The sequence below is a fragment of the Natrix helvetica genome (assembly GCF_964273705.1).
Source record: "Natrix helvetica genome assembly, chromosome: Z".
In the NCBI taxonomy this organism is placed as follows: domain Eukaryota; kingdom Metazoa; phylum Chordata; class Lepidosauria; order Squamata; family Natricidae; genus Natrix; species Natrix helvetica.
Window position 1 is genome coordinate 50,189,446 of NC_138554.1, and position 27,115 is coordinate 50,216,560.

The window sequence follows — 27,115 nt, forward strand, 5'->3', positions numbered from 1 at the left end:
TAGCTTCAACCTGCCTTGCCTCAGTCCCTGTCTGCCTCGTTCTCCCTACAGAACACAATTGACATACATTTGGAAGATGGTGGGCTAGTTTGTCATGAGGCCTATTTGAGGGCCCAGCACTGTGGGTTATGTAGTTGCTTGGAGGTATTGCAACATCAGGAAAGCCACCTGTAGAACTGTGCAGAAAGACAGACTTCTAGAGCATATTATAACATAAGCACTACTGCTCTCTTCTTCTTATCTCTTTTCATCTCACTCCCAGTAGTCCCAATAAATGGCATGTTGAGCAGTCAGGAAGGAGCAAGAAAGACAAAATGGCTGCCTAGGGACGTGGCAGACAGGCATCAGGTTAAATAATCAGAGCCAAAGGCCAAAAGAGTTAAAATTAAAAGATCGGCAGCCCATCTGAGAAAAAGGAAACAGGAAAGGAAGCACAGCTAAAACAATTAGGAAGAGAAATGCCTTTTTTTCCTTACTTCAGACCTTGCATGAAGGAAAAATTATTCCAGCTGATTCCCTTGGATTGAGCAAAGATTCAGGAAAAATGAGTCACATAATTCAGCCAAGAACAAAAAGAAGAAGAGGAGAAGAAGAGGTAAAACAAAAATTGAAAATTGAAAAGAAAACGATAAAAAAGAGATTGAGGTTTTCAGGAAAAGGGGTATAGTTCTGTAGAAAATGACAATAGACATATAAAAACAACAAAAAAGAGGTTGTATACATACATACATGGACAAAAACATACAAGTATGAAGAGGCAATGAAATCAGACTGTAAAGAATATCCTCTCCAAGGTGAGGTACTATGGGTGATTAAAATATAATTTTCGTAATATATTTTTCTGTTTTGTTAAATAAAATTCTGTCTGCCCCAGCCATTGAAGAGGAATTTTTTAAAAAAACCTATCCGATCATCCAATTTTTCTCCTTGTTGAGTCTAAGTAAATTTGGCTATTTGTGATTCAAAAGAGAGCTGCAACTTGTGTGAAGGACACTTTTTGTGGTGAGTTGGGCAGTGGGAAATGACAAGAATGCAAATTGAGGGGTGTCACTCCCACTGCTTTTTTGCTTGCTTATGGTCTTTCTGTTTTATTTGTTTAAGAAAGGAAATATCTCTGAAAAGACTCAACAGATCACAAGTTGTCTCATGTAATATTATGCTAAACCAAAAAGTCCATAGAGGTACAGTTTTACAGTACAATGTTAGTAATAATGCATGCATGCAAAGAAATAATATATTGTAAATTGCAGTCACCCTTATAAAAATTGCTGTAGACACCCATGTTAAATTTAGGCCTAACACGTTGCAGACTTAGTCTGGGTTGTTACTTCATGGTTTAGTGTAATATATTATACACAACCAGAGAATTGGGTTAATTGAGCAAATTATGTTTAAATTAACTATGAGTAAGCATAGTTATGAGAATGAAACAGTGGTGAAATTCATTTTTTTTATTACCTGTTCGATGGGCGTGGCTTGGTGGGCATGGCAAGGGAAGGATATTGCAAAATCTCCATTCCCAACCCACTCTGGGATCGGGCCAGAGGTGGTATTTGCCGATTCTCCGAACTGCTCAAAATTTTCACTATCGATTCTCCAGAACCTTTCAGAGCCTGCTGAATTTCACCCCCGGAATGAAACCATTGAATGGATATTTAGTATGTCAAGCCATAATGTGATTTGTTTGGTTTAGACTTAGCATGATAGTCACCTAGCCATTGTGGTTTGTAAAACTTGGTTTAGTTCATCCACCATGCTAAAAACTATTATGATGTAGACATGCTTTGTTGAATAAATTACAGCTGGCTAGGTTTGCACACCTTGTTTAACAAAAGTCAATGCAAAATTTAGTACAATGGAAGAACCCAGGTGTCATCATTCAATATGCAGCATAATAATTTTTTGAAAAATAATTTTAGTTTCTAGCCAAAAGGCAAGATTGCAAAAGATATGATTGATAATAAAATGAAACAAAAAGCCAAATAAGGCTCTCCAACAAGATCAGCTATTGAAACATACACACACACACACAAACACACACACACACCTGTTGATCAAACAGCTTGCAGTCAACTATCCCACTGGGAAAGTGTCAGAAAGTAAATCCAGAGCTTGAAAGGAATGTGTGGCATTTGCACTTGTAAGGCTTGCCTATAAAAAGACACACTTTGTCCCCCCTTGAGAATAGAGGCAGGTTGAGAAGCAAAGAACTGTATTTTTTTTTTCTGGATAATCCTCAAAAAAAGCATTTCCATTTCAATACAGCTTTCTCAGCTCAGGTGTGCAAAGCCAGCCTGCGTGTTCTATCATAGGACATGGAGTCAAGCCAGGCCCTTGTGGATGACAAAGGAGAATTGTTGATTGAGAGACACGCTACTTTTTTGGAGTCCCTTCCTTTTATAGTAAACAGTTGTCTTTGCAATTTACCCACCCCCTGGGTTTGAGACCCACAGCTGAGTATATAAGCCATTGATGTAAGAAGTGCCTTTTGTTCCCTGAAGCCCTTAAGGTTTTTTTCAACCAAGCACTTTGGCAAGAAATCCAGACTCATGCCTCCTAAAAAGCCTGAACCCAAGAAAGAAGCCCCCAAAGCAGCTCCAGCTCCAGCTCCAGCTCCCGCTCCAGCTCCAGAACCACCTAAAGAACCTGCCTTTGATCCCAAAAGTGTGACCGTAAGTAGGAGCTTCAGTTTTTCCTGTTCCAGCCTCTGCCAATCTGCTGCCCTCAGATGTGTCTGATAACTCCTATAATTTCCAGATAACAATCTTAGAAAAGATTGTGGATAGCAAGATCCAGCACATCTGAAAGGGCATTAGGTTGAGAAGCATAACTATTCATTATCTTCCTTGGAAGATAATGGAGCAGGGAATACAATTCTGCCATTGATACATTAAAAGATGATTATGTTCAGACAGAGTTACCTAAATTAGTGAATTTAAATAGTGAAAGTAGCGACCTTTTATTCTGAATTTATCACTTGGCTGCTGTGAAATTTAGCTTACCAGCTTCGCATTCCTTCCTTATTCAGCTTCAGGTAATATTAAATATTCATTACTTATTTTAATTAAATAATGTGATCTACTATGAATAGTTATTTTCAAAATCAGCTTCTGGTCAATGAATATAAATATATTTTGCAAAAACGGGGTAGCACAAGTTAATTGTAACTTTTAATATTTCTGGTGCTTAATAAGAAATAATTCTTAGCTGTTGAAAGTTTTGATAAGATTTGTATTTAATTTGAAATTAATTGTAGAACTATTTGTTTGTAATGCCTTTTCATCAAATATATTATGATTCCAAGGAATAAATATTATAAGGCATATGTTCATTTTCTTGGTCCAAAAAACCCCCCACCTGAAAATGTTGAAAAATGTTTAATTTCCCATAAAATATTTATTTATTTATTTATTTTCTGCTGTTGTCGTTGTGCTCAAATACATTCTACATATTTTCTTTCTTGTTTAAAACTCATGTTGAAAATGTAATGAATGTTCACGAAATAAATATCTGTCGCCTTTTAATATTGTTTTCAATTATTTGAAGAAATCATCTACATCCAGCTTAAAAGACTTCCAAAAGCTTCCCAAATTTCAAAATTTGGATTTTTAAGAGTTTGGTATAAATCCCTTCTATGATATTGTACTATTCTGAAGAAGCAGAAGATATCATTAGTGTACAACACACTTTCCAAAACTTGTTCTTTTTTGATATGTTAGATTGTGATGACATCATTATCTCTTTTCTCTATGAGTTTTCGCATAGAAAATATGGCAGGGGTAATGGTGTCAAATGATGGACACCACAACTTTCTAAATTTCTTTCTAAATGGTTATGGATTCCATTTTCATTTTCCAGGTAGAAACTTCCTTTGATTGTATTTGTAGAAGAATGGGCAGAAAGTAACATCAAAGATGTAGTTTTCAACATGTGTGTATAGTCATGTTGAACTCATGATACCAGAAGCACATTAGAAAATAATATCATCATAATTTATGGCATGGTTTCAGAATTTCAGCTGATAAGAATTTCAGCTGATAAATAATAAATATTGTTTATATGAGACAATATAAAAAAAGCAAGATGCCTATAAAGTTCTTTATTTTCTTTCTTTTTTTAAGAAATAACTTATCTTTTTGGATCCACTTGTTTTACTGTTGAACATAATAACTAGGTTTATACATGATTCAAAAGCATGTTTAATCATTATTAATCAAATAAACCACAATTGATTGGATTTGCACAGATCCCAGGGACTGGATTTACTATAAACCCAAACTAAACAAGCTACATCACAGCTTCTTTAGTTAATTTATATTCCTAGTCCATGTATGATATGCCATACACTAGATAGATAGACAGACAGACAGACAGACGTTGCATGAAATAGTTAATGTATCTGCCAAAAATACCCAAAAGCCAAATGGTTTCTCTGTGTAGAACCATAAAGCTATACAGCAGTAAGGACACTTATGCCAGCTTCTTAGATTCCTCAGTAGGAGAATCTAAAGTAAAACATTCCAGACAGATGGCTGCCTACCTTGTATCTCAATCCTTTCAGAAAGGTGAAGCTTATCAATTAACTGCTTTGATTAGAGATAACGGATTAGAGACTGGAAACTGTTGGTGGAATTTCCATGTGCTAAATATAACAACAGATAATTGTGTGTGTGTGTGTGTGTAAAAGGGAAGGAGAATTTACTGCTTTTTCTTTTCTTTCAGCATCCTGCCAAGGCGGATCCTGCATGTTAACTATTAAATTTAATTGATCACTTTTTGTGCACTATTTTTTGTTGTGGTTAGGGTTGAATGTAATGTATGCTTTTGTTTCATTTTGTTTGTTTGTTTTACTGTTTTGTATTTTATTTTTATGAAAAAATAATAAATAATAATAATAATAAAAGAAAGATGCAGAATAAAAAAAGAAAGATTATCATCCTGTGGAAAATTGGTTCTACTATCAAACTGGTCCTTATAGGAATGTAGCATTCTACAATCCTAAATAATAATATTTCCTTTTTTTCTATGTACCATTTACTCAGGTTTTTGTTAAGTTCTAAAAATTTTCCCCCTCTACCTTTTCTTTTTAAGGCTAAACCTCCTAATTCCTGAAATATTTCTTCATAGATCTACAGTATTTTCCTAATCCTCTTGTCATACGGTTTGCCCTTCTCTGAACCTGTTTCATGTTCTTTAAATCCTTCTTAAAGAGTGTTGTCCAAAACTGAACTCAACCAAGCTGTGGGCTAATCAGCATAGAATAAGAAGATGATTTGGAATTTATATATCTGTTGACACAGCTAAAAAGTGCCTCTTTCCTAACCACATTATCATGTTTATCCATATTCAGTTTGTAATTGATTAGTATTCCAAGGTATTTTTCACAATACTATTACCAAATCCTCTAGGTGCATACTTTGTTTCTTAAATTAAAAATTTTGCATTATATTTCATGTAAAAATGAAATGTCATTTAAAATTTAAAGTTTTGTTATTCTCAGTCCATTTCTCTACAGTACCCAAGTGCACCATTAATCTAAATCATTACATAACGAGCCAATCTTTCACCTTTCAATTTGGCCTTAAAATTCTGAATGTATAAAAAGAAAGGTGTATTATCCTGAAGTATCCTAAAGAATCCCCCTAGTTCTGGATCCAATTTGCAAAAATGATCAAATAACAGAAAAAACCTATGAGGAATGTGTCAACTTGTTTTCCTTTGTTTGACCATAATATTTGTTATTTAGAGGTATTAAGTCTTAAATATTAGTATTTCCTCTTAATATTTAAGTGTCATTAAAATTTAATAACAGCGAAACACACTGAGCTGTTTAACACATGCAGTAGGTCATGTGTTTCTTGTTATCATTTGCTTTCCACAGGCACTCAAAGCATTGGTCTCTGAAGTTATCATGCAGGCAAGGGAAAAACTTTTTGCATTCCTCTCTTTTGATAGTGGCACATTCTTGTAAGATAGCTCCTGCAGTTGAATTATTAATAGCTTCAGAACAGAATGGAAAAGATTTGAGCCTTGTGTTCGGAAAGATGACTTGTGCTAATAAATATATATATATAAGCACAAACACATACACTGATACATAATAAATTGGCTTAGATCACTGATTACCCTAAGCCACATTGTGGGTTTTTAAAAATATATATTATTATGTGAATTCAGCCTATTGTTGCCAATGTACCTCGGTTCCTATGGTTAGGGCTTGCTATGAATTTTTTTTTTGGTAAATTTGCCCAATCAACACTAATCTATAATTAGGTCAGAATTACTGAAATCTTCACCATTTAGAATATTCGTCTCATGTAGAAATCAAAGCACACATTTAAGGGTTTGCACATATTGCTTGCAAAGTGTGCAAACAAAGGCACCAAAACTGCAGGATGGATAAAGATGAAATGGGATAATGGAAATCCAGTTTAAGTCTGTATTGAACATGCACTGGGTACTTTTGAACCAGGTGCTATTTCACAGCCCAATTTACATTGCAGGAATTAAATAATAATAATTAGAATATTTGAAGGAAATAATCTTACAAATAAGATGAAAGAAAAACCATTTTCAAAAAATGTATATTTTAAGAAAGGAACATACAAAGGTAAGAAATGTTCATGAAAACGAACAGGACTTTTAAAATTGATGTAGAAATGTACAGGAACAAACATGAAATTGACATATTTCTACATATTTCTCCACTCACAGTGATAACCTGATTACATTTTCCTTCAGTTCAGGAAGAGGTCAGTATGGAGAATCTGAACAATTAAGTAGATGCTGCCAGGAGATATTATCAGAAAATAGGGAGTTGCTTTAATCGTGGGACTGCAAGAAAACTTGCAATGGTGTTCCTTTTTATTCTTCCATTCAGTCAACCACATTCTCTTTCAGGATACTACACTCCAGTTTATTTCTTCTCTTAATCTAGTTTTCTATCTTTCACCCCAAATCAGCATTCTTGTTGGGCTCTTTTTGGACTATTTCAGTGTAGTAATCATTACCTCTTGCAACAGATTCCTTCTTCTGAATTTTTATCTTCTCTCATCAGTTGACGGGTGTTTCCATACTAATGAAAATGCTTAATTTCGCCTCTCTCTTGAGATTTAACCTTCTACCATATAATAATAAAATAGATGATTTTGTAGAAAAAATTACCTTCTACAAAAATTCTAACAATATTTTCTACATAATAGTCCTTATGTAGATTATGTTCCTTCAATCAAATGTTAATGCAGTATATTCTTAATAGTGCTTAATTCAAATGTTAGTGCAGTATATTCTTAATAGTGCTTAATTAAGTCAAATCATCCTGATTTGCTAATTGGAGGGGAATGTCTCACCTCAATCCAATCAACCATATTACCGGTTTTTTTTTCTGGTATTCTTTCATGTCATATGGGAAAAAAGTCTTCATATGTAAAATGTGTATACATTGATTGGTTTTTGGACAAGGTAATGTGAGTACAGTTTTATGCACTTTGCACACATCTCCTGTAAATAGTTGTACTGAGTAGGGTAATGTCTACATAAAGCCAGTGCATGTTGAGTTAACTGGGATAGGATTGGAGCTGAAATGGGACACTGAGGTTGAGTGCTCAAGCTTTAAGAATGTCTAACTGGCCTTATCACCTTTGGAAGATATGAGCTGGAAGACACAGGGTGATGTGAGTGGTCACGTACATACTGTACAGGGTTGTGAGTGTCTGTGTGATTTCATGACTAGATTATGAAAACAACTAGAAACCTAGTACTGCTATCCTGACTATAATAACACTATCAAGAATTTTAAAAGTCTAATTCTTAATGAGCAGATGAATATTTTATATTACAGAAACATTTCTGATTAAGAATTATGCTTAGCATCACTTTGTGGTATTTTATAAAAGCAACAAATAAACTCTGCTGCTTGACAATAATTACAAGCTAAGTTTCAGAATGAAAAAAAAAACAACTGAGGGAAGGGGGATAGTTCAGATAGACTCTGAACAATGAGAGATGAAGCTAGAGAAGAAAGGATAAGTTTTCATTTCAATTTGAAGAATACATGTGTTTGGCTGGAACATAAAGATATTTTTATGCCATTGCAATTTCATGCAATTCTGCATACACTTGGACACATACAATAGAATTCACCCCTCATTATAAAACATAGATTGCTTAGATATGGTTTATTGAAAAATCATAGCTCATTAGGTTTGAGCAATATGTAAATCCAAATTATATAAACATAATGTGAACCTATCTACAGAATCCAACCTGAAAAATGCACCAAATATAAAAGTATAGTTTCTTATCATTGACTTCTCCTCTCTAGAACATATGACCAGGTTTAAAAAATGAATAAATGAAATTATCTACAGTAAGCCTTGACTTATAACCGATTGTTTAACAATTATTCACAATGATGACAGACTTTACAAAAGCTACTTACAACCTAGTCTCACAGTTATAACTGCTGCCTCTCCCCCTATGGTCACATGATCACATTTTGGGTACTTGCAGCTGACTCACATTTAAGACTGGTGACAGTGTTCTTCTATCATGTGACTGCAATTTGCAATATTTTTTTGCCATTTTCCAGCAGAAATGGGAAAAAACCCGATTGCATATGCTGGATTCGCTTAACGACCTGAATAAACTTTACAACTGTTGTAAAAATGGTCATAAAATGTCCAGTCATGTAGTGCAGGGGTGTCCAGCTCAAGCTCTGGGGGCTAGATCTGGCCCACAGGGTACTTAGATTTGGCCCGTGGAGTTGCCCTGGAAACAGCAAAGGATCGGCCTGTGGTGCCTCTGCCAGTGAAAATGAATCTAGTGAGGGCCGTGTGTGGCTCTCCCGAGCTCTGTTTTCGCTGGCAGAGGGTTGCAGGAGGCCGTCACAGCCAAAAATGGAGTTCATGAATCCGTTTTCACTGCAGAGAACTTGGGCCACCACAGGCGCTCCAGACACAAATGACGTTGAGTTGACCATGCCCAACCCGGTCCATGAAGTGGACATGAAACCATAATGACTTGTGAAATTCTGAAATCCATTGTCATAAGTTGAAACTACCTGTAGTCTTGTTTGTAGATGTACTAAAAGGCCTGTAGAAACCTCAAATTATTCAAATAATTTGACTAATTACCTATATTTTTGCACTATAAGATACACTTCCCCCCCCCCCAAAGTGGGTGGAAATGTCTGTGAACCTTATAGAGTGAATATTGTGGCAGAGGGGAGGGGGGTTGGTGTGGCCGCAGCATTCACTGCTGCTGCCTGTCACCGCTGCCACTGTTTGCCACTACCAGGGAATGTTGGAAGCTTTGCTGCTGAGCAGCTGATTGGGGGTTGGATCAGCCTCTCAGAATATCGCTGTTCTAGGGAATGAGGATCGCCGCTGTTCACCGCTGCCATTCGCCACCGCTGCCAATTGCTGCTCAGCAGCGGCAGCAATTGGCAGCGGTGGCAAATGGCAGCAGCAATAGTGGGTGGCAGAGATCCCTGCTGCCTAGAACAGCTGATCGGCGATATTCCAGCAGGCTGATCCAACCACCAATCAGCTGCTCAGCAGAGAAGGCTCCAGTATTCCACGGTGGTAGTAGCAGCTGAGGTCAGTTGACCAGTAGTGGGCTCAATAGAGTGGAGCCCTGACGAGCCACGTGCTGGGGTTGCGATGATGTACTGAAGCTGACTAGGCTGCTTGCTGCAAGGACGCTAGCCAGATGGATGCTGCGAGGCAGAGGCAGAATTTTTTTCTTGTTTTCCTCCTCTAAAGCAATTATGTGTCTTATGGTCCGGTGCGTCTTATAGTGCGAAAAATATAGTATGTCCTATCATAGTCATGGCAAACCTTTTCAGCACTGAGTGCCCAAACCAGAATGCATGTGCATTCAGGTGCGCACACTGGACCGCCGGAAACCTGAAGACCAGGTGGCCGACATGTGCATGCCTGTTTTCAGGCCGGTTTTGGGCCATTTTTGGCCTGAAAAGGCCCCACAAAATGCCCTCTTTTTTGGCCATTTTTCAGGCAGTTTCAGGCCATTTTGAGGGGCTGTTTTCAGGTAGTTTTCCAGAGCTCCAGTGCCCATGAGGACCCAATGGCTGGCGCGCCGGAATCCAGAACAGCAGTCGATGACGGCGCACATACCATAGGTTTGCCATCATGGTCCTATCATGTCAGTGTCAACTCAGTGACCTTGTAGATTTTCTCCATGATGATCTGTCCCTAATTTGGTCTTTCAGTCTTCGAAGGATGCATTTATCGCTAACCTTAATATATCAGTACATGCTAAGAAATGGATTGACCCAAGTTGAGTCATAGTGTAAAAGGAGAATAGCAAATAATAGCTTTTCCCTTTCTCTCCCTTAGATTGAATTCAATGCTGATCAGATTGAAGGTAAGTAATGGTTGTTTTAAAACCATTGTATTCCTATGTATGCTACTCCTCCCCCCCCCCATTTTACTGAATAAATCACCATTAGTTGAGTTCACAAAATACGCTAAACTATAACCAATGAAAGCCATTACATTCAGCAGGACTTATGATAAAAGTATCAGATCAAATATATTTGCTGCATATTAACTAAGATTTTTAATGATGGTTTTATAAACAAATTAGACTTTTTTTTTGCATATGTCACATTATAGATAACATAACGGAACAAAATCAAAGTCCATAACAGAATAACAGAGTTTGAAGGGACCTTGGATGTCTTCTAGTCCAATTCCATGCTCAAGCAAGAGAACCTCATTTTGAAAGCCTCCAGGAGGAAAGCTGAACCACTGGTTATTTGTTCTCATTGTTAGGAAATTTCTCCTTAGTTGTAGGTTGCTTTTCTCCTTGATTAATTTCCATCCTGTACTTCTTGTTTTGCCGTCTGGTGCTTTGGAAAATAGGTTGACCTGTCTTCTTTGTGGCAGCCCCTCTGTTAATGCAGCCTAGGTTCCATTGGCTTTTTTGATTGCTGCTGCACATTACTGACTCACATTTAAGTGACTGCCCACTAGGGCTCCAAAATCCCTCTCACAGCTAGTGTATTGAGTCATATTTGAAATTGAAGACACACCTGTTCCGACTGGCTGGCCTGGCATAATTTTAACGTCTACCTCCTGGCATACATATTTCTTACTGGTTTTTTAAGGGGATTGCTCTTTTAGACTTAATTTTATAGGATTTAGGGGTTTTAAATGCTGTACATTTTAAATTATTTACTTAGCAGTACAGTTCTGTATATCTTTTTATCCTCCTCTTATTTATGTATTTATTCACTTAATATTTTAATTGTTTATTATGATGTATTTTGATATGGACTGTACACCGCCCCGAGTCCCTTTCGGGAGAGGGGGCGGTCTATAAGCGCTAAGAAATAAATAAATAAATAAATAAATAAATAAATAAATAATAAATAAATAAATAAATAAATAAATAAATAAATATTTCACCTAATCTATATCTGTATATTTGCCGTTTCTTGCTTTAAGTGTAAAACCTTACTTTTCTCTGTACCAAATTTCATTTGTTAAATAGGGTGCAGTGTTCAAATCTATTGAGATCCATCTGGATTTTGAGCCTATCTTCTGGGTGTTGGCTATTCCTGCCAGTTTAGTATCATCTGCAAATTTGATGAGTTCCCCTTCTATTTCCTCATCTAAATCGTTTATGAAGATGTTGCATAGTGAATTTTGGGGTACTCTACATTCTCTCCATGTACATGAAGTTCCATTAAGAACTGCATGTTGAGTGTGGTTTATCAGCCAGCTACAAATCCATCTGGTAGTGATGCTTTCAATCCCACATTTTTTTAGCTAGGTTGTGGTCTACTTTTCAGCCTTACTGAAATCAATGTATATTATGTCCACTGCATTTTGCTGGTCCACTAATTTAATTACTTTGTCAAAGAATGAAATACGATTTGTTTGGCATGATCTGCTTTTGACATACCTGTGTTGGGTTCTTACTTGCTTCCAGGTGTTTGCAGATCTGTTGCTTGATTATCTTTTTCAAGATCTTCCCAGGTATTGATGTCAGACTGATTAGTCTGTAGTTTCCTGGATCTATTTTTTCTCCTTTTTTTTTTTTGGAAGATGAGAACTACATCAGCTCTTTTCCAGTCCTCTGGTAGTTCCCAAGTATTCCAGGATCTATGAAAGATATGGTTCAGTGGTTCTGAGATCATATGTGCCAGATTCCTCAGAACTCTGGGATGTAATTTGCCAGGTCCTGGTCATTTAAATTTCTTTAGAGTGGACAGCTGTTCTTTCACCATTTTCATGCTTATGTCAATTTGTATTCCTAGTTTATCTTTTACGGTTATGTTTTTGGTAGGTTGCAATGTATTTTTTTTGCATGAAGATAGGTGAAAATATACAATAGCCTTAATACAATACACAATACAATACAATACAATACAATAGTAGAGTTGGAAGGGACCTTGGAGGTCTTCTAGTCCAACCCGCTGCCTAGGCAGGAAACCCTATACCGTTCCAGACAAATGGCTATCCAACATCTTCTTAAAGACTTCCAGTGTTGGGGCATTCACAACTTCAGGAGGCAAGCTGTTCCACTGATTAATTGTTCTAACTGTCAGGAAGTTTCTCCTCAGTTCTAAGTTGCTTCTCTCCTTGATTAGTTCCCACCCATTGCTTCTTGTTCTGTCCTCAGGTGCCTTGGAGAATAGTTTGATTCCCTCTTCTTTGTGGCAACCCCTGAGATATTGGAACAATGCTATCATGTCTCCCCTAGTCCTTCTTTCTCTTAAGCTAGACATACCTAGTTCCTGCAACCGTTCTTCATATGTTTTAGTCTCCAGTCCCCTAATCATCTTTGTTGCTCTTCTCTGCACTCTTTCTAGAGTCTCCACATCTTTTTTACATCGTGGCGACCAGAACTGAATGCAGTATTCCAAGTGTGGCCTTATCAAGGCATTATAAAGTGGTATTAACACTTCACGTGATCTTGATTCTATTCCTCTGTTGATGCAGCCTAGAACTGTGTTGGCTTTTTTGGCAGCTGCTGCACACTGCTGGCTCATATTTAAATGGTTGTCCACTAGGACTCCAAGATCCCTTTCACAGTTGCTACTACTGAGCATGGTACCACCTATACTGTACCTGTGCATTCCTTGTATAATAACTTTTGTCCATAAACTGAGTACTACCTGAAAGCTATTACATGAGCAGCTATGCTATCTCTATAGAGAAACTTTTTAATATTTCAATAGTTTCAACCTGTATTTTTGAGCACTAGCGATTCCCCCTTCTTTCAGAGGAAAAGACATATTGAAGCATAACCTAAGGTTAGATATACTGAATTATATTTTGGTAGATAATATGGCAAAATACGTTGTTATTTACACATTTTGGAAATTATTGGCTAAATCTCAAGCCATAGCTTGAGGAAGGCAGAAAAATTGCCATGGCAGGTCTGAACTTCAGTCCTGAAGTTTATAAATCCAGTTTATAAATTCTTTGATATATTATTAGCCATTGTGATGCCACCGATGACCTAATAACTAGCCAACACAACTATTGCTGTGGCCCAAGGATTTCTCTGAAGCTTAAAATTCTTGGGCCTCCACTTGTCTGAGGTTGCATACTGGCATTGACTTCCTGCAATATTTCAATGGTAGAGATACAATCATGAAAAAGATGATGTTCGAGATCCAGAAAAAAGTAGACCATGCCTCAGAGGTAGTGAAGGATTTTGATGGTAAAATTTCAGCCTTGAATTCACGGATGGATATGCTGGAAGAGCAGATTCACAGCCTGGCCCAGTCAATAACTGCAACTAGCTCTATAATTGAGCATGAGCAATTATGCAGACAGGATTTGGATGGCTCAGCTAGACAAAATAAACAGCTCAGTTGCCACATGAAACAGATCAAGAAATCGCTGCAACTGCGTACTCTCAGGATCCATGGCTTGCCTGAGAAAGAAGAGGGCCACAATTTGGCAGCCTTCATAGAAAAATGGTTGCCATATATTGTGAAACTAGGAGTCCCTACCATTGTGGTGGAAAAAGCCTACCGACTACCACAGAAAAGGGAGAAATCAAATGCAAATCAATGCAGCAGGACTGTTCTTACTCAGCTTGCAGAATTAAAGGATAAAGAGAGGATAATGCAGCAAGTTAAGAAGCTAAAAACTATCACATACAAAAATAACATAATTCTGATTTTTTCAGAAATATCCATCCCTGAAGGTAATATTCTGGGCTGAAACTAAAATTGAACATTTCAGGTAGTACCCAGTTTACAAGATCCAGATAGTTATACTATGAGTATACTGTTTGAAATCAAAGTTAATAATTCCTACTAAATTTAGTGGAGTGTACTTCTGAATTTACATTGAGTATGCTATTAATTAGATTTCAGTTCAATTTTTTTGTTTTCAGATGGCCACACAAAAGAATGTAAGCTTCCTGCAACTTAAATAAAACAGCAGATTCAAAACATATGATAGTTTATTTTGGAATTATCTAAGCAGAAATAGATTTAAAATGACTTAATAACCAAAAAGCCAATAAATATAATTCCTTTAAATGGAATAGTAGTAAAATAGTATAAAAATAGAAAAATTATTGGAAATCATGATTCTGATCTGTTCAACATGCAATGTTGAATACACTGGCTTCCTGTTTCTGCTTAAATGTCTTTTCAGAGACAAATAGACTATACTCTTTTTAGTATTATAAATTTTATTTTGAAGTTTAACTAAAAACTTTCTTCTTCTTCTGTTTAATTGTGTTCAATTCTTGAAAACTGCCTGGGCTAGTCCTTGGAGTTTTCTTGGCAAGCTTTTCAGAAGTAGTTTGCCACTGACATATTCCTAGGGCTGAGAGAAAGTGACTGGCCTAAAGTCATTCGGTTTTCCCAACTTTCTACCTTTTCTTGTAATCTATTCCAAACTAATAAGTTGGACAAATAACATGCCTGGCACATCTTTTATATTACAACTTTATTTATACAACATATTTGAAGAGCATTATTCGTTTTTATGCTAAAATATTTAACTTTGTTTTCCTCCCCTTTATTCTGCAAGAGCTTTGAAATGTTGAAGTTCCAAGTAGGCATCCATAGAGTCTAGGACCATGATGGCGAACTTTTGCACGCGTGCCAGAGGTGGCAGGCAGAGCCCTCTCTGTGGACACATGCGCTGTTGCCAGCTGTTTTTCTGGTTTCTGGCATGCATGTCAGCTGGTCTTTGCGGGTGCCAGAGTTCCGGAAAACAGCCCGAAAAATAGCTTGAAAACAGGCATGCATACCCCGACCAGCTGGTCTTTGGGTTTCCGGCACTCTGGCATGTGCACATGCACGTTTGTTCCAGTTTGGGCACTTGATGTTGAAAAGGTTTGCCATCACTAATCTAGGAAAATTGTCCACAGTCACCTGGCCAAACCCACATCACCTTTTGACACCCCCCCCCATCATAGGCAATTTACCATGGGAAGTCATCCTCTCCTGACCTTCCACCCGGTCCTCCTCTCCCACCACCAGTCCCTGTTGCTCCTCCCCTGCCCCTCGTCCCAGGCAATTTGCCGAAGGATACTTGTCCCCAGCCAATTAGCTGTGCATCCTGGCTTCCCGAAATGGAAACTGGAAAGGTGGGGGGGGGAGGAGGCAAATTTTTCCACTGGCAAGAAGCACTGCTTCTTGACCCACTGCGCTTTGTGTGCGTGCAAGTGGGAGTGGGAGTGAATTCGCAACAAAGTGTGAGCTCACAGCAGGCTGCAAGTGGCAGAAAGGCAGTGATGGCAGCACCAACAACACTCTGAGCAGGATTAGGCCAGCAGCCAACATCTCTGCCACTTTTATTCTGGTTGGGAAAAGCGAGAAACTGCATAAAGCTCAAAAATTGGCCCACAGTGTGCTGGAAGACCTGGATTTCAGCCTTGTGATGGGCTGTTGCTGTGCACTGCACAGTCGCCGCTGCTACTTCCATCTCCACTGGTGCTGCCATCTGGACTGGGGCCATTGTGAATACAGAGGTTGAGAGAGCGTGTATAGACATGGTGGACAGGACAGGAGAAAGGAAACCAAAGGAATGATTCAGTGGGTTCTTGCAAGCTGCTACCTTCCAGATGTTCCATGTTGTTAACAAGGAGCACCTTGGCTGAACGCTGGTTTCATGGCAAGGCAGCAGGTGGGCAGGTGGAGATTTGTGATGCTTCTGAAATAATAGAGTCCTTCCAAGCACATCCAGAAATCAGGATTTTTTTTCAGTTTCTAAATGGAACTGAATCCATTTCAGTTGGATTAATTAGGAGGAGGAGTTGGATGAAAGTCTACCTTGCTATACCCCATTTGTTCTTCCTTTCCTCTGCCAAACTAAAAAGAAAAATGCTGCTACTGTAATGCTATTGTTAAAAATTTGGGGTTTGAAATTTGCTATCTTTTATAAGATTACCAATCACAGGTCTAGATTAGTTTCTTTATATCATGGTGAATTAGTGCCAGGACTTGTATTGCTCAAAATGTTTTGGATTTGATCTATGCTCAGACTCTGACATAGTGAATGGAAAAAACCTCACAACATCACAGCTAGCCTGGCCCTGCCTGAATCCACCTTGGCCAGCCACCCAGCTCCCCCTCAGCCCCAGCCTGCCCCTCCAGCTAGTGGGGAAAATGAGGGAAGGGAAGTCAGCTGAGGGGACTCTGTTGAAGTACTTGTGAGTGATGGGAGGAGGAAGATTAGAAGAGCTGAGGAATCCTTCCCACGAGATTAAAACCGGTCGGCAATCCACTGTCTTTGTCTATAGAGCGTGGCTACTGACACCTGCTATAGGTGAGGCAAAAAGAGTAACAGATTGCAACCAATAAAAAGATCAGGTGAATTTTCTCTCCAGGGAAGGACTAGTAGGATGCCTCACTCCCAACTTCATGGAAACTATAGGCATCTCCCACCATTTACACAACCCAAGATCTGCATCCTTTGGGTGGATTTTATTTTTAATATATGTTTATTTTCTAGTTGTGCCCAATTGTTTCTCTTTTAATATACTCATCCATCCAATGTTCTCAAGGGGGCCCACGGGGAGGGGTAGTCAGGGGCAGGGATTTTCCCTTACCAGCCTTTAAGGAGGAGGTGACCATCCTGCCTTGCTCCATTCTGCACCCAGCTCCTCCTCACAATACTAGAGTATGCCAGAGGAACTGAGTGCAGAGTTGGGCCAGGAAGGGTTTTTTTTTTTTTTAGTTTGGCAGAGGAAGGGAAATAAGTTCCTGATTTTGGATGTGCTAGGAAGTGTATTATTAGCCAATCTCTCCCTTTCAGAAGCACCATGAATCTCTGCTTGCCTGCTTGCTGCCTTGCCACGAATCTGCAGCATTCAGCCAAGGGGCACCCTGCAACAATGTGGAATGTTTGGAAAGCAGCAGCCGATGACGCATGCCCCCGATAAGTCGGCTGTGGTGGAGGGCCCAGCCAAATGGGCATGGCCGGGCAGCCAAGGCCATTCTGATGTCCATAGAACAACAGTCCAAATCACTTTCTGCTTTGCAATTTCTCACATGAAAAAAGACAAATTATAATATTTCTGTTTGCTACCTAGTCTAGCCGTTGTGTTTTCTTTTGAGATCAGATAAATATAACCTCTCCAAAACTCCCACATATAGATAAAAATAGGCCTCCGTTTCTGTTTTTTAACTATTTCACATGTTGGTTAGGAACGATTTCTACAAAACTTTCTGCTAATGCAAAAAGCTAATGGAATTCTGTTTTTTTGCCCAGAGTTCAAGGAAGCATTCATGCTCTTTGACAAGACCCCAACTGGAGAAATGAAAATCACATACAGTCAGTGTGGAGATGTCATGCGAGCCCTGGGACAGAACCCAACCAATGCAGAGGTCTTGAAAGTGCTAGGGAAACCAAAGGCAGAAGGTACATATATACAGAGATTCAGCCCTTTTCACATCCTACTTCAGAAATTTCCAGCCTACCATAAAACTAAACATCTGCATGTTCAATAACTGATCTTGCCAAACTTCTGAGCTGTAATCTATCCTTTCCAAGTTCACATCTGCTTGAATCAGTTTCCAAGTTTGTTGTTACAAGAAGCTATATTGATGAAATGGGGAAACTGTAGCTAAGCACATGGGAAAGTATGTGTGTGTGAGAGAGAGGGAGTGGGGTGGGGCAGGCTAAGAGGATTATTGGAATTGTCTGTTGCTGTATCAGAACTGTTACTTTTGGTATTTGTCACCATCAGCATATTCTTTCTTGTCAGAAATGAATACAAAAATGCTGGATTTTGAGACCTTTCTCCCAATGTTGCAACACATTGCCCGATCCAAGGACCAAGGGACTTTTGAGGACTTTGTGGAAGGACTGCGTGTCTTTGACAAGGAAGGAAATGGCACTGTCATGGGAGCTGAACTGCGTCATGTCCTTGCAACTTTAGGTACAGGAAGGAATTTAGTCCATAGCGTGTTGAAGGGAGTAGAGCATCTGTAGAATTTGTGACAAAAATTATGTTTTGGCAAAGTTTGACCTTCCAGAATAATTAGCATTTAGTCAACCTGTCTGCTGTCTTTCAAATCATCCATATGTTCATCCAAACTTCAGCGTGTATGCACTAAATAGCACACTACTATGATTAGTTCAGACAGTGGGTTTGAATTTAAAGCAGGCTACTTTTTGTGACGCTTCCACAAGTACCGTGTCTGCGTCTTTATATTAATAATGTGTTGTGAGCTGCCATTTCAGGGTTTATCCCCCCCGCCCAGCTGATTGTGCAAGATCAATACTTATAATGAGGCCCAAATGTTAAAGTGAATATCAGTAATACTTTATACTAAAGAAATAGCCCTGGTCCTAAAACTCTCAGAGTAAACTTCACCTCGCAGGCATCAACCTCTGAACTGTGGATGATTGTGGAAGCAGAGTAGCCCATATGGAGCTGGAAGGCATTTCTGTATTACTTGGTTTTCTAATTTTTCCCATCTTTGTCACAACTCCCATTCATATATAAAACAAGTGGAACATTCATTTCTTGCAAGAATTCATTCTCTCATTTGGCAATTCTTTTGTGACTACAGTTATTTCTGGGATTATTGTTGCACATACAACTGCATCAGGGGCAACTTATCACAGGATACCATTGCATAACTGGAGGCTTCTGCTGTGCTAAGCATCTGTCTATATCAGTTGTCCCTGACTTCCAGAATTCTTTTGTCCATATTAGCTACACATTCTGTGATTTATAATCAAATAGATTTGGAGATTGCCAGGTTAAGAAAGACAATTAAATTTTAGTTAATATTAACAACCAGATTTATTATTTAAGTAGTTCCTATTTTTGCTGCATTCAGAGATACATACTGAAGCAAAATTAAACTCACTTGATTTCTATTGTATAGGTGAGAAGATGACAGAGAACGAAGTTGAACAATTGATGGCTGGTCAAGAAGATGCCAATGGCTGCATCAACTATGAAGGTATTGTTATTGGATAAAGCCCACTTTTAAAAGTCTGTTTAAAAGGATCCTTCGCACTTGGTGTTTATAGCTGGAGCTGTTGCTAAAATTGCCTAATGCTGCAAAGTTTCTACTGCTATTCTATTTCGTAGAAGTCTGGGTATAAATCAGTCAGGAATAAACAGTGGCACCCTGAAGGAAATAGAACTGGAACAATGTTGAAATGTTTGGGCTGCTGAAGTTACTGCTAAAATAAAGATTAGTACTGCAATCACCTAGCATAATATGAATATGACTGAGTAGGCTTTCCACTCCATTTGGCTGCTTTCTGTTTGGGACATAAGGACTATTCCTTTTAGTGGTACAATTGGAATGGCCTGAGAATTTGAATGCCATGTAACTTCCTCTAAAAAGTAATTCTTAAATTTAGGATCAAAACTTTTTTTTCAGTTACTTGCCTGCACTGTTTTTACAGCAGGCATCATTTTGGTGATCAAAGGATAGAATTTGGGGTGGGAGGGAGAGACGTCAATAACCATCTAAGAGCCATGGTGGCACGGCATTGCAGGCTAACTCTGCCAGCGGTTCGATTCTGGCCAGCTCAAAGTTGACTCAGCCTTCCAAGGTTGGTAAAATGAGGACTCAAGATTGTTGGGGGCTATATACTTGTTAGATCTGGGCAACGAGAGAACAGACTGCGGACACGAAGTGACTTAACAGCTCTTTATTAGTAGTAGTAGTGATCCAGCTTGCTCTGTGGTCGGAGGGTTCCCCTTTTATAGGGATCGGGTACGCCCCTCGACCAATCAGAATGATACCTGTTTCCCACTGTAGCAGCGGACCAGAGAGGAGACTTCCTCCGATATATGTTAATATCTAACACCCCTCCCCTCCTAGACGGAACGTTGCGGTTAGTAACATAGTCCTTTAGGTACGTTGGTGTTTGTCTTACTCGGGAGGAGCGTCGCAGATCGGGTTGGTTAGAAGTAGTTGCAGGATCGGGTGCTTTCTCTGCTTCGCGTTCGGGGGGTTTCGTGCTTTCGTTGCTTGGGCGTTCCGGGGTCTGCTCGCTTACGTTGCTTGGGGTTTGCTCTGCTTCGTGCTCGGTCCCTTGTTCTGACCTGGGCTCGCAGGTGTCGTAGTTCTCTGCGTTGGGGCTCTCGAGTGGCTGGTTTTGCAATGGCAGGTAGTTCTCGTTCTCTGTTCGTAGATCTGACTCGAGTGGCTGGCTTTGTAATGGCAGGTAGTTCTCGTTCTCTGTTCGTAGATCTGAGTGCGCCAGGCGACCCCATAGTTGATCGATGTGCCTTTTCCAGTTCCGCCCATCTTCTAGTTCCAACAGATACGATCGTGGACCCGTGATGCCAATAACCTTTGCCGGCATCCACAATGTTCCCCCTGCATAGTTGTGGGCGTATACTGAATCCCCTATGCTAAAACTCCGAATTTTGCTTGTCGAGTCTGGGGGAGCTGTGGCAGAGTAATTTGGGTGAAGACGGTCCAGGTGAGACCGTAGACGGCGGCCCATGAGTAGTTCAGCGGGGCTCCTACCCGTCGTTGCGCTGGGGGTAATGTGTTGGATCAATAGGTAATGGTCAATGCGTGTTTGCCAATCACCTGGACCCATCCTAGCGAGGGCCTCTTTTGCGAATCGCACCATTCTCTCCGCCTGTCCATTTGATGCCGGATGGAATGGCGCGACGAGGGCGTGCCGAATTCCCTGACCTGCTAGATATGTCTCAAATTGCATGGCCGTGAACTGGGGCCCGTTATCGGAGACCAGGAGGTCGGGCAGGCCATGGGTGGCGAAAAGTCGCCGTAGAACCTTAATGACTGCCTCTGCCGTGGTTGAAGTCATTAGGACTACTTCTAGCCATTTCGAGTATGCATCCACAACTATAAGGAAAGTCTGACCTTGGAATGGCCCTGCGAAATCGATGTGTATTCGCGACCAGGGTGCTTTAGGCTTCTCCCATTCTGTGGCGGGCGCTTCCAGGGGTGCTGGTCTCGATTCCTGGCATGGGTCGCAAGTGGCCACCCATTCCTCTATTTCTTTGTCCATGTTTGGCCACCAAACGTAACTTCTTGCTAACGCCTTCATCCTAACAATCCCCGGATGACCAACATGTAAAGCATCTAATACATTCCTACGTAAAGCATACGGAATAACAACTCGATCCCCCCACAACAAACAACCTTGTAACACTGAGAGTTCATCCCGTTTTGACCAAAGCACTTTGAATTCCGGGCCCACGTTTCCCTTCGGCCACCCCCTCCAAACCCAAGTTTGAACTTGCTTTATTAACTTGTCTTTAGAAGAAAACCTTGCAACATCGCAGGAAGAAACCGGTCCTGAGTCCAAGCAATCAATGAGCAGCACCGGTACTTCGGGAGTGGGGTCTGGCAAAAGGTCCGGTAGTGGGCAACGGCTGAGTGCGTCTGCGTGTCCTAGAGTGGAGCCCGGTCGATGAATTAACTTGTATGAGTACGCAGCCAGGAAAACAGTCCACCTGGTCATGCGTGGAGAAAGGGAGACTGGAGTGGGGCGGTTTCCCGCCAAAAGTCCCAACAGCGGTTTGTGATCTGTAATCAGTTCAAAATCGCGGCCATAGAGGTATTCGTGGAAACATTTTACTCCAGCTACAGCAGCTAGCGCTTCCCTGTCCATCTGGCTGTAATTCCTCTCGGCCGATGAAAGAGTCCTGGAGTAGAAGGCGATGGGTGCTTCGTTCCCGTTTGGCATCCTGTGGCTGAGGACTGCGCCAACTCCAAAAGGTGATGCGTCGCAGGTCAATACCAGCGGTAGTGTCTGGCTGTATTGGACTAACAGCGAGTCAGTGGTGAGCAGGCGCTTTACTGCGGCGAAGGCTGCTGCTTCGGATCGTCCCCATCTCCATGTTGCGTTCCTCTGGAGTAGTCGATGTAATGGCTCAGCAACGGTCGCCTTCTGTCTCAGAAAAACGCTGTAGAAATTAAGTAGTCCGAGGAAGGCCTGCAGCTCGGTCTGATTACGTGGTGTGGGGGCGTCCTGGATCGCCTTAATTTTCTTTGAAGTGGGGTGTATTCCCTGACCATCGATTCTATATCCCAGGAATTCTACGCTAGGCACGTTAATTTGGCATTTTTCCTTTTTAAGGCGGAGACCCTTCTCTCTGATTCTGGCCAAAACAGTTCTGACCCTTTTATTTAATTGCTCCTCGTTTGCAGCAGACACTAAGATGTCGTCGAAATACGGTACGACTCCCGGTATCCCTTGCAAAAGTCGTTCCATGACGCTCTGGAACAATCCTGGAGCAATGCTCACGCCGAATTGTAGCCGGTTGCATTTGAATGCTCCTCTATGCGTCACTATAGTTTGGGCCTCCGCTGTGGCGCTATCCACGGGCAATTGCTGGTAAGCTTGTGCCATGTCTAACTTTGCAAATATCTTTCCTGGCCCCAACGAGTGCAATAAGTGCTGTACTACTGGCACAGGATATGCGCTTTGTTGTAGCGCGACATTAATTGTGCATTTATAGTCCGCGCAGATGCGGACTGACCCGTCTGGCTTAACTGGGGTCACAATGGGAGTTTCCCAGCGCGCGTGATCCACCGGCTCAAGGATTCCTTGCTCCACTAGCTTATCTATTTCCTTATCTATTTTTGGGCGGAGTGCAAAGGGCACTCGTCTCGGTTTAAGTCGGATTGGCGCCACTTTGGGGTCTAAGTTGAATGAGATTGGTTTACCCACATACTTACCAAGACCGGGGCTGAACACATCCTCGAACTCCTTAAAGATCTGCTCAGCGCTGCTGTTCTCCACGGTGTTGATTCTGGTGACTTCTAGCCCCAAGGCTTCAAACCAATCTAGTCCTAGAAGGTTCTGTAATGGTGCGGTGGCGATGGTCACGGGCAGCTGGGCTACGATGTCCTTGAAACGGATCTGGAATGTGCCTTGGCCCACGATGGGGACTTGGTTCCCCTGGTAGTCCCGAAGCAGGATGTCGGGGACGCGTAGTTGGCTCTTTTTGAGGCTAGGGATAGCCTGTTTCATGGATGCCCATGAAATGATTGTCAGGGACGATCCTGTGTCAACTTCTAGCTCGCAAGGTGAGCCCTCCAAGAGGACTGTGACTTTCAGCTTTTTAGGCCGCTTGGTGCGGACCTGACTTATTGTGGTGAGATACGTTCGCAACTCCTCTCTCTGGGTCAACTCTATCTCCGCATTTGTATCCTGAAGATACTCTCGTTGAGCGTCTTGGTAGAACGCTCTCTCAGCTCTTTGCAAGTAATCTCTCTGGGAATACGCTCGCTCAGCTCTTTGGGGATTTTCTCTCTGGGTAAACACTTGTGGATTTCTCTCTGGGCGCCCTTTTTGATTTCGCCAAGCCCCTGGGTTGGGCTTCTGTTGGCGGTACATGGGTGGCTGCCGTGAGGCAGGGACTTCGCTCTGGCACACTCGTGCGATGTGCCCAAGTTTGTCGCAGTGCGAACAAACAACGTTCCTGAACCGACAGGTAGACCGGGGGTGATTCCCTCCACAGCTTGCGCAGGGCGGCAAACGGGATCCGGGTCTCCCCCCAGGTCTCACGTGACTGCTCCGCATCAGGTGACTTTCCTCGAGCTCTGGATCCTCGAAATCTGGAATGGTGTCCTCGTAGTGGACTCTGGTGTGTCTTGGCGCTGGCTGGCCTGTGTTGAACCCGCGTTGAATTGTCTCCGCTGATCTGTCTGCTGCTTCTGAAGCTCTTGCCTCGTCGAGTACAATCTGTAGGCTTAAATTGGTTTTGGCTAACAGCCGTTTTTGTAGGGAAATGTCTCTCAGCCCGCTAACGAGTCGATCCATAATCTGCTCATCCAGGTCTCTGAATGCACAGTGTGTGGCTGCTTTTCGTAGAGCTGCAACGTACTGGTTGATAGATTCTCCCGCCTTCTGGTTCCTCGTGTTGAATGCTTGGCGGCAAACATGGCGGGAAGGTTTTGGCGCATAATGAGTCTGTAGAGCCTGTTGCAACGCCGTCCATGATACTGCCTGTATTGGAGTAGGAGCGGTGAGGTCTCTGGCCGTGTTGAAGACTTCTTTTCCGCAGTAGCCGAGGAAGATGTTTTTCTTCCGGGCTTCGGTGATCCCCGTGTATTCGTTCGCTTCGAGAAAACACTCGAAACGAATCATGAAGGCTTCCCATTCGTCGTTCGCTGGGTCGAATGGAGCGGGGGGAGCGTGCATCGCCATCTTCTCTCGTTTGAATTTGCCGCGCTGTGGTGACCTGAGATGGCTGCCGGAATTTCTGCCGAATTCCTAGGCTGGATCAAATCCGGAGATTCTGGAGGTAGCTTCTTCGTCCTATCTGTCTCTCGATCCCACCTTTGTCGCCAATGTTAGATCTGGGCAACGAGAGAACAGACTGCGGACACGAAGTGACTTAACAGCTCTTTATTAGTAGTAGTAGTGATCCAGCTTGCTCTGTGGTCGGAGGGTTCCCCTTTTATAGGGATCGGGTACGCCCCTCGACCAATCAGAACGATACCTGTTTCCCGCTGTAGCAGCGGACCAGAGTGGAGACTTCCTCCGATATATGTTAATATCTAACAATACTGATTCTGTAAACCACTTAGAATGGGCTGTAAACCACTATAAAGTACTATATGCTATTGTTATTGCTATCTACAAAACGTTTTTCACAATTATTGTAATCCAGCCCAATCTGCATATTCTGGGCAGCATACAACACAGCAAGAAATGTAGAACAAAAACAAACATTCAATTGTGTCTGTGTATATGTAAAAATCTTATGTCAGTTTGTGACCTTAAATTAGGAAAAACTGGAAGGGTAATAACTATTAAAACAAAGTAATTTAAATGGGATAATTTACAGAATGCCAGGACCCACATGACCAAGAATGAAATTTGGGGAAGTGGTGGCCACTTCAGCATTTACTACATTTTCCAGATACACTCTCCAAAAACCTGTAGGTTGAATGGCACAAGGGAAGAAGGGAAAACTGTTTTCCTGCCCTCTTTCCTATCTCTCTGGCCCCTGTATCAAATAAGCCAGTAGCAAGACCTTACAGATAAGAGATGATTGGCTGCTTTGGAACAAAGGCTGAACTTTCTTAACTGCAGCAGGCAGTAAGGGAAGAAGAGGCTTAGATGCCTGCTAGCAAAGTTATAGATGGATGAGGGATGCTGGTGTTTGATGGATGAGTTCTTTTCCTCTCTGGGGACATGCCAGAATGGGAAGTTGGAGTGCTTTCTTTATTCCCCATCCCCCCTGCAAAGTTGCAGGCATTTTCACAGGTCAGCTGAAGAAGAGGAAGACTGATTTCCAAGCTCCCTGCCAGTGTCCCATTTAAATATATTGATAGAAATGTATAAATTATCAATTTATGTTGAATTAATGTAAAAAAAATGCTTTCTAGAATTGTGTTATAGTTCAGACCATCTGGAACTCACTTTCAAATCCTTTTTAAAAAAAATGTTATACTTAATGATCTAGATTAGGTGAACTGAATTTTGAAGGCTCTGCACTATAATAAGACTTAATACCTGACTAAATCTGCAGAATATTTTTTATTATCAGAATATCCTTTCTGATAATCTAGAGATTAACCTGCATTACTTCTAAATTCCTCTTTTTATTTTCCTCAGCTTTTGTCAAGCATATCATGTCTGGCTGAAGCTAGAATCTTTAAAGTGAGTCCTTTTTCAATATTTCTTATTTGAATTGTTGTATAGTATGATTAGGAAAAATTTCTGGCATATATTATCACTTTCGTTAGTCCTGAAAGTAGGTGTGGAAGATGATGCTAATGCTAAATATTTTAACATTAGCAAGTCTCAAAATAGCAATGAGAAGGGCTTGGGGGGGGGGGGGCGGATGAAGTTAAATAGAGAGTAATGACGTGGAAGTTTCAGATGTTGCAAAACTGATGGTGACTGAAAAAACTAGGAAGAGAATTAAGAAGTAAAAAATGCAATTGAGCCATAAACAGATAAACAGACAGAAAGAAACAGGGATTAATTATAAGGATTCCTTAATAGATACATTTTGCTTTGCTTTTTTTTTTTTTTTTTTTTGCATTTTCATAAACGTCTATACAGTCATGGTGCAGTACTGGTAATGGGGCAACATGACACATACACACACAGAAACACATATCAACCAATAATTACAATATTACAGATAACACAAGTGTGATATTCTTTTCATAAGAAGTAAATTAATATGTTTGGGCAATTCCTCACTGAGAAAAACTAAATAGAAAGATACTAATTGATTGTACTAATTGAACTTCTAATTGATCTAATAACTATTTGTGAAATTCAAAACTGCACTCCTTTTGTGACTTTTTGAAGTGGAAGAGATGCAAAACTGGGCCTTTCCAAAAGACTGAGTTCAACAAAGTTCTGCATTGTTGCAAATATAAATAATAGCATTTGCACTATTTTATTATTATTGGAAATGATCTTAGCTCCATTGAATTAAAATATATAACTAGCTATATCATGATTAAGTTACACACATTTAATGTTTTTTTTAAATACTAAGAAGTCATTCAATTATCTTGTTCTTCCTTTCCAGATTCTTCATGAGTAAAAAAGTGATTCGGCAGAAATTTCCTCATACTATTTCCCCCTTAAAATTCTGTAGGAAATGAATCTACCACAAGCCACATTAAAGGGACCGCCCATTATAATAACAAAACCACTGCATTAAACACCTTTGCATCGAT

The 27,115-nt window shown here is 40.6% G+C and overlaps 1 protein-coding gene across 1 annotated transcript; it reads left to right on the forward strand.

The window, feature by feature from the left end:
* The first annotated feature begins 2,315 nt into the window (after positions 1-2,315).
* Positions 2,316-27,115, forward strand: MYL4 (myosin light chain 4). Its single transcript, XM_081971187.1, has 7 exons — positions 2,316-2,672; positions 10,359-10,386; positions 17,718-17,867; positions 18,214-18,387; positions 19,346-19,423; positions 26,031-26,075; positions 26,965-27,115. The coding sequence occupies exons 1-6, from the start codon at positions 2,550-2,552 to the stop codon at positions 26,057-26,059; spliced, it is 582 nt and encodes a 193-aa protein (XP_081827313.1). The 5' UTR covers positions 2,316-2,549; the 3' UTR covers positions 26,060-26,075; positions 26,965-27,115.

Coding starts and splice junctions, on each gene's coding strand:
- MYL4 (XM_081971187.1), top strand. CDS start 2,550: ATGCCTCCTAAAAAGCCTGAACCCAAGAAAGAAGCCCCCAAAGCAGCT. Junction 2,673..10,358: donor TTGATCCCAAAAGTGTGACC/GTAAGTAGGAGC, acceptor TCTCTCCCTTAG/ATTGAATTCAATGCTGATCA. Junction 17,868..18,213: donor AGGGAAACCAAAGGCAGAAG/GTACATATATAC, acceptor CTTTCTTGTCAG/AAATGAATACAAAAATGCTG.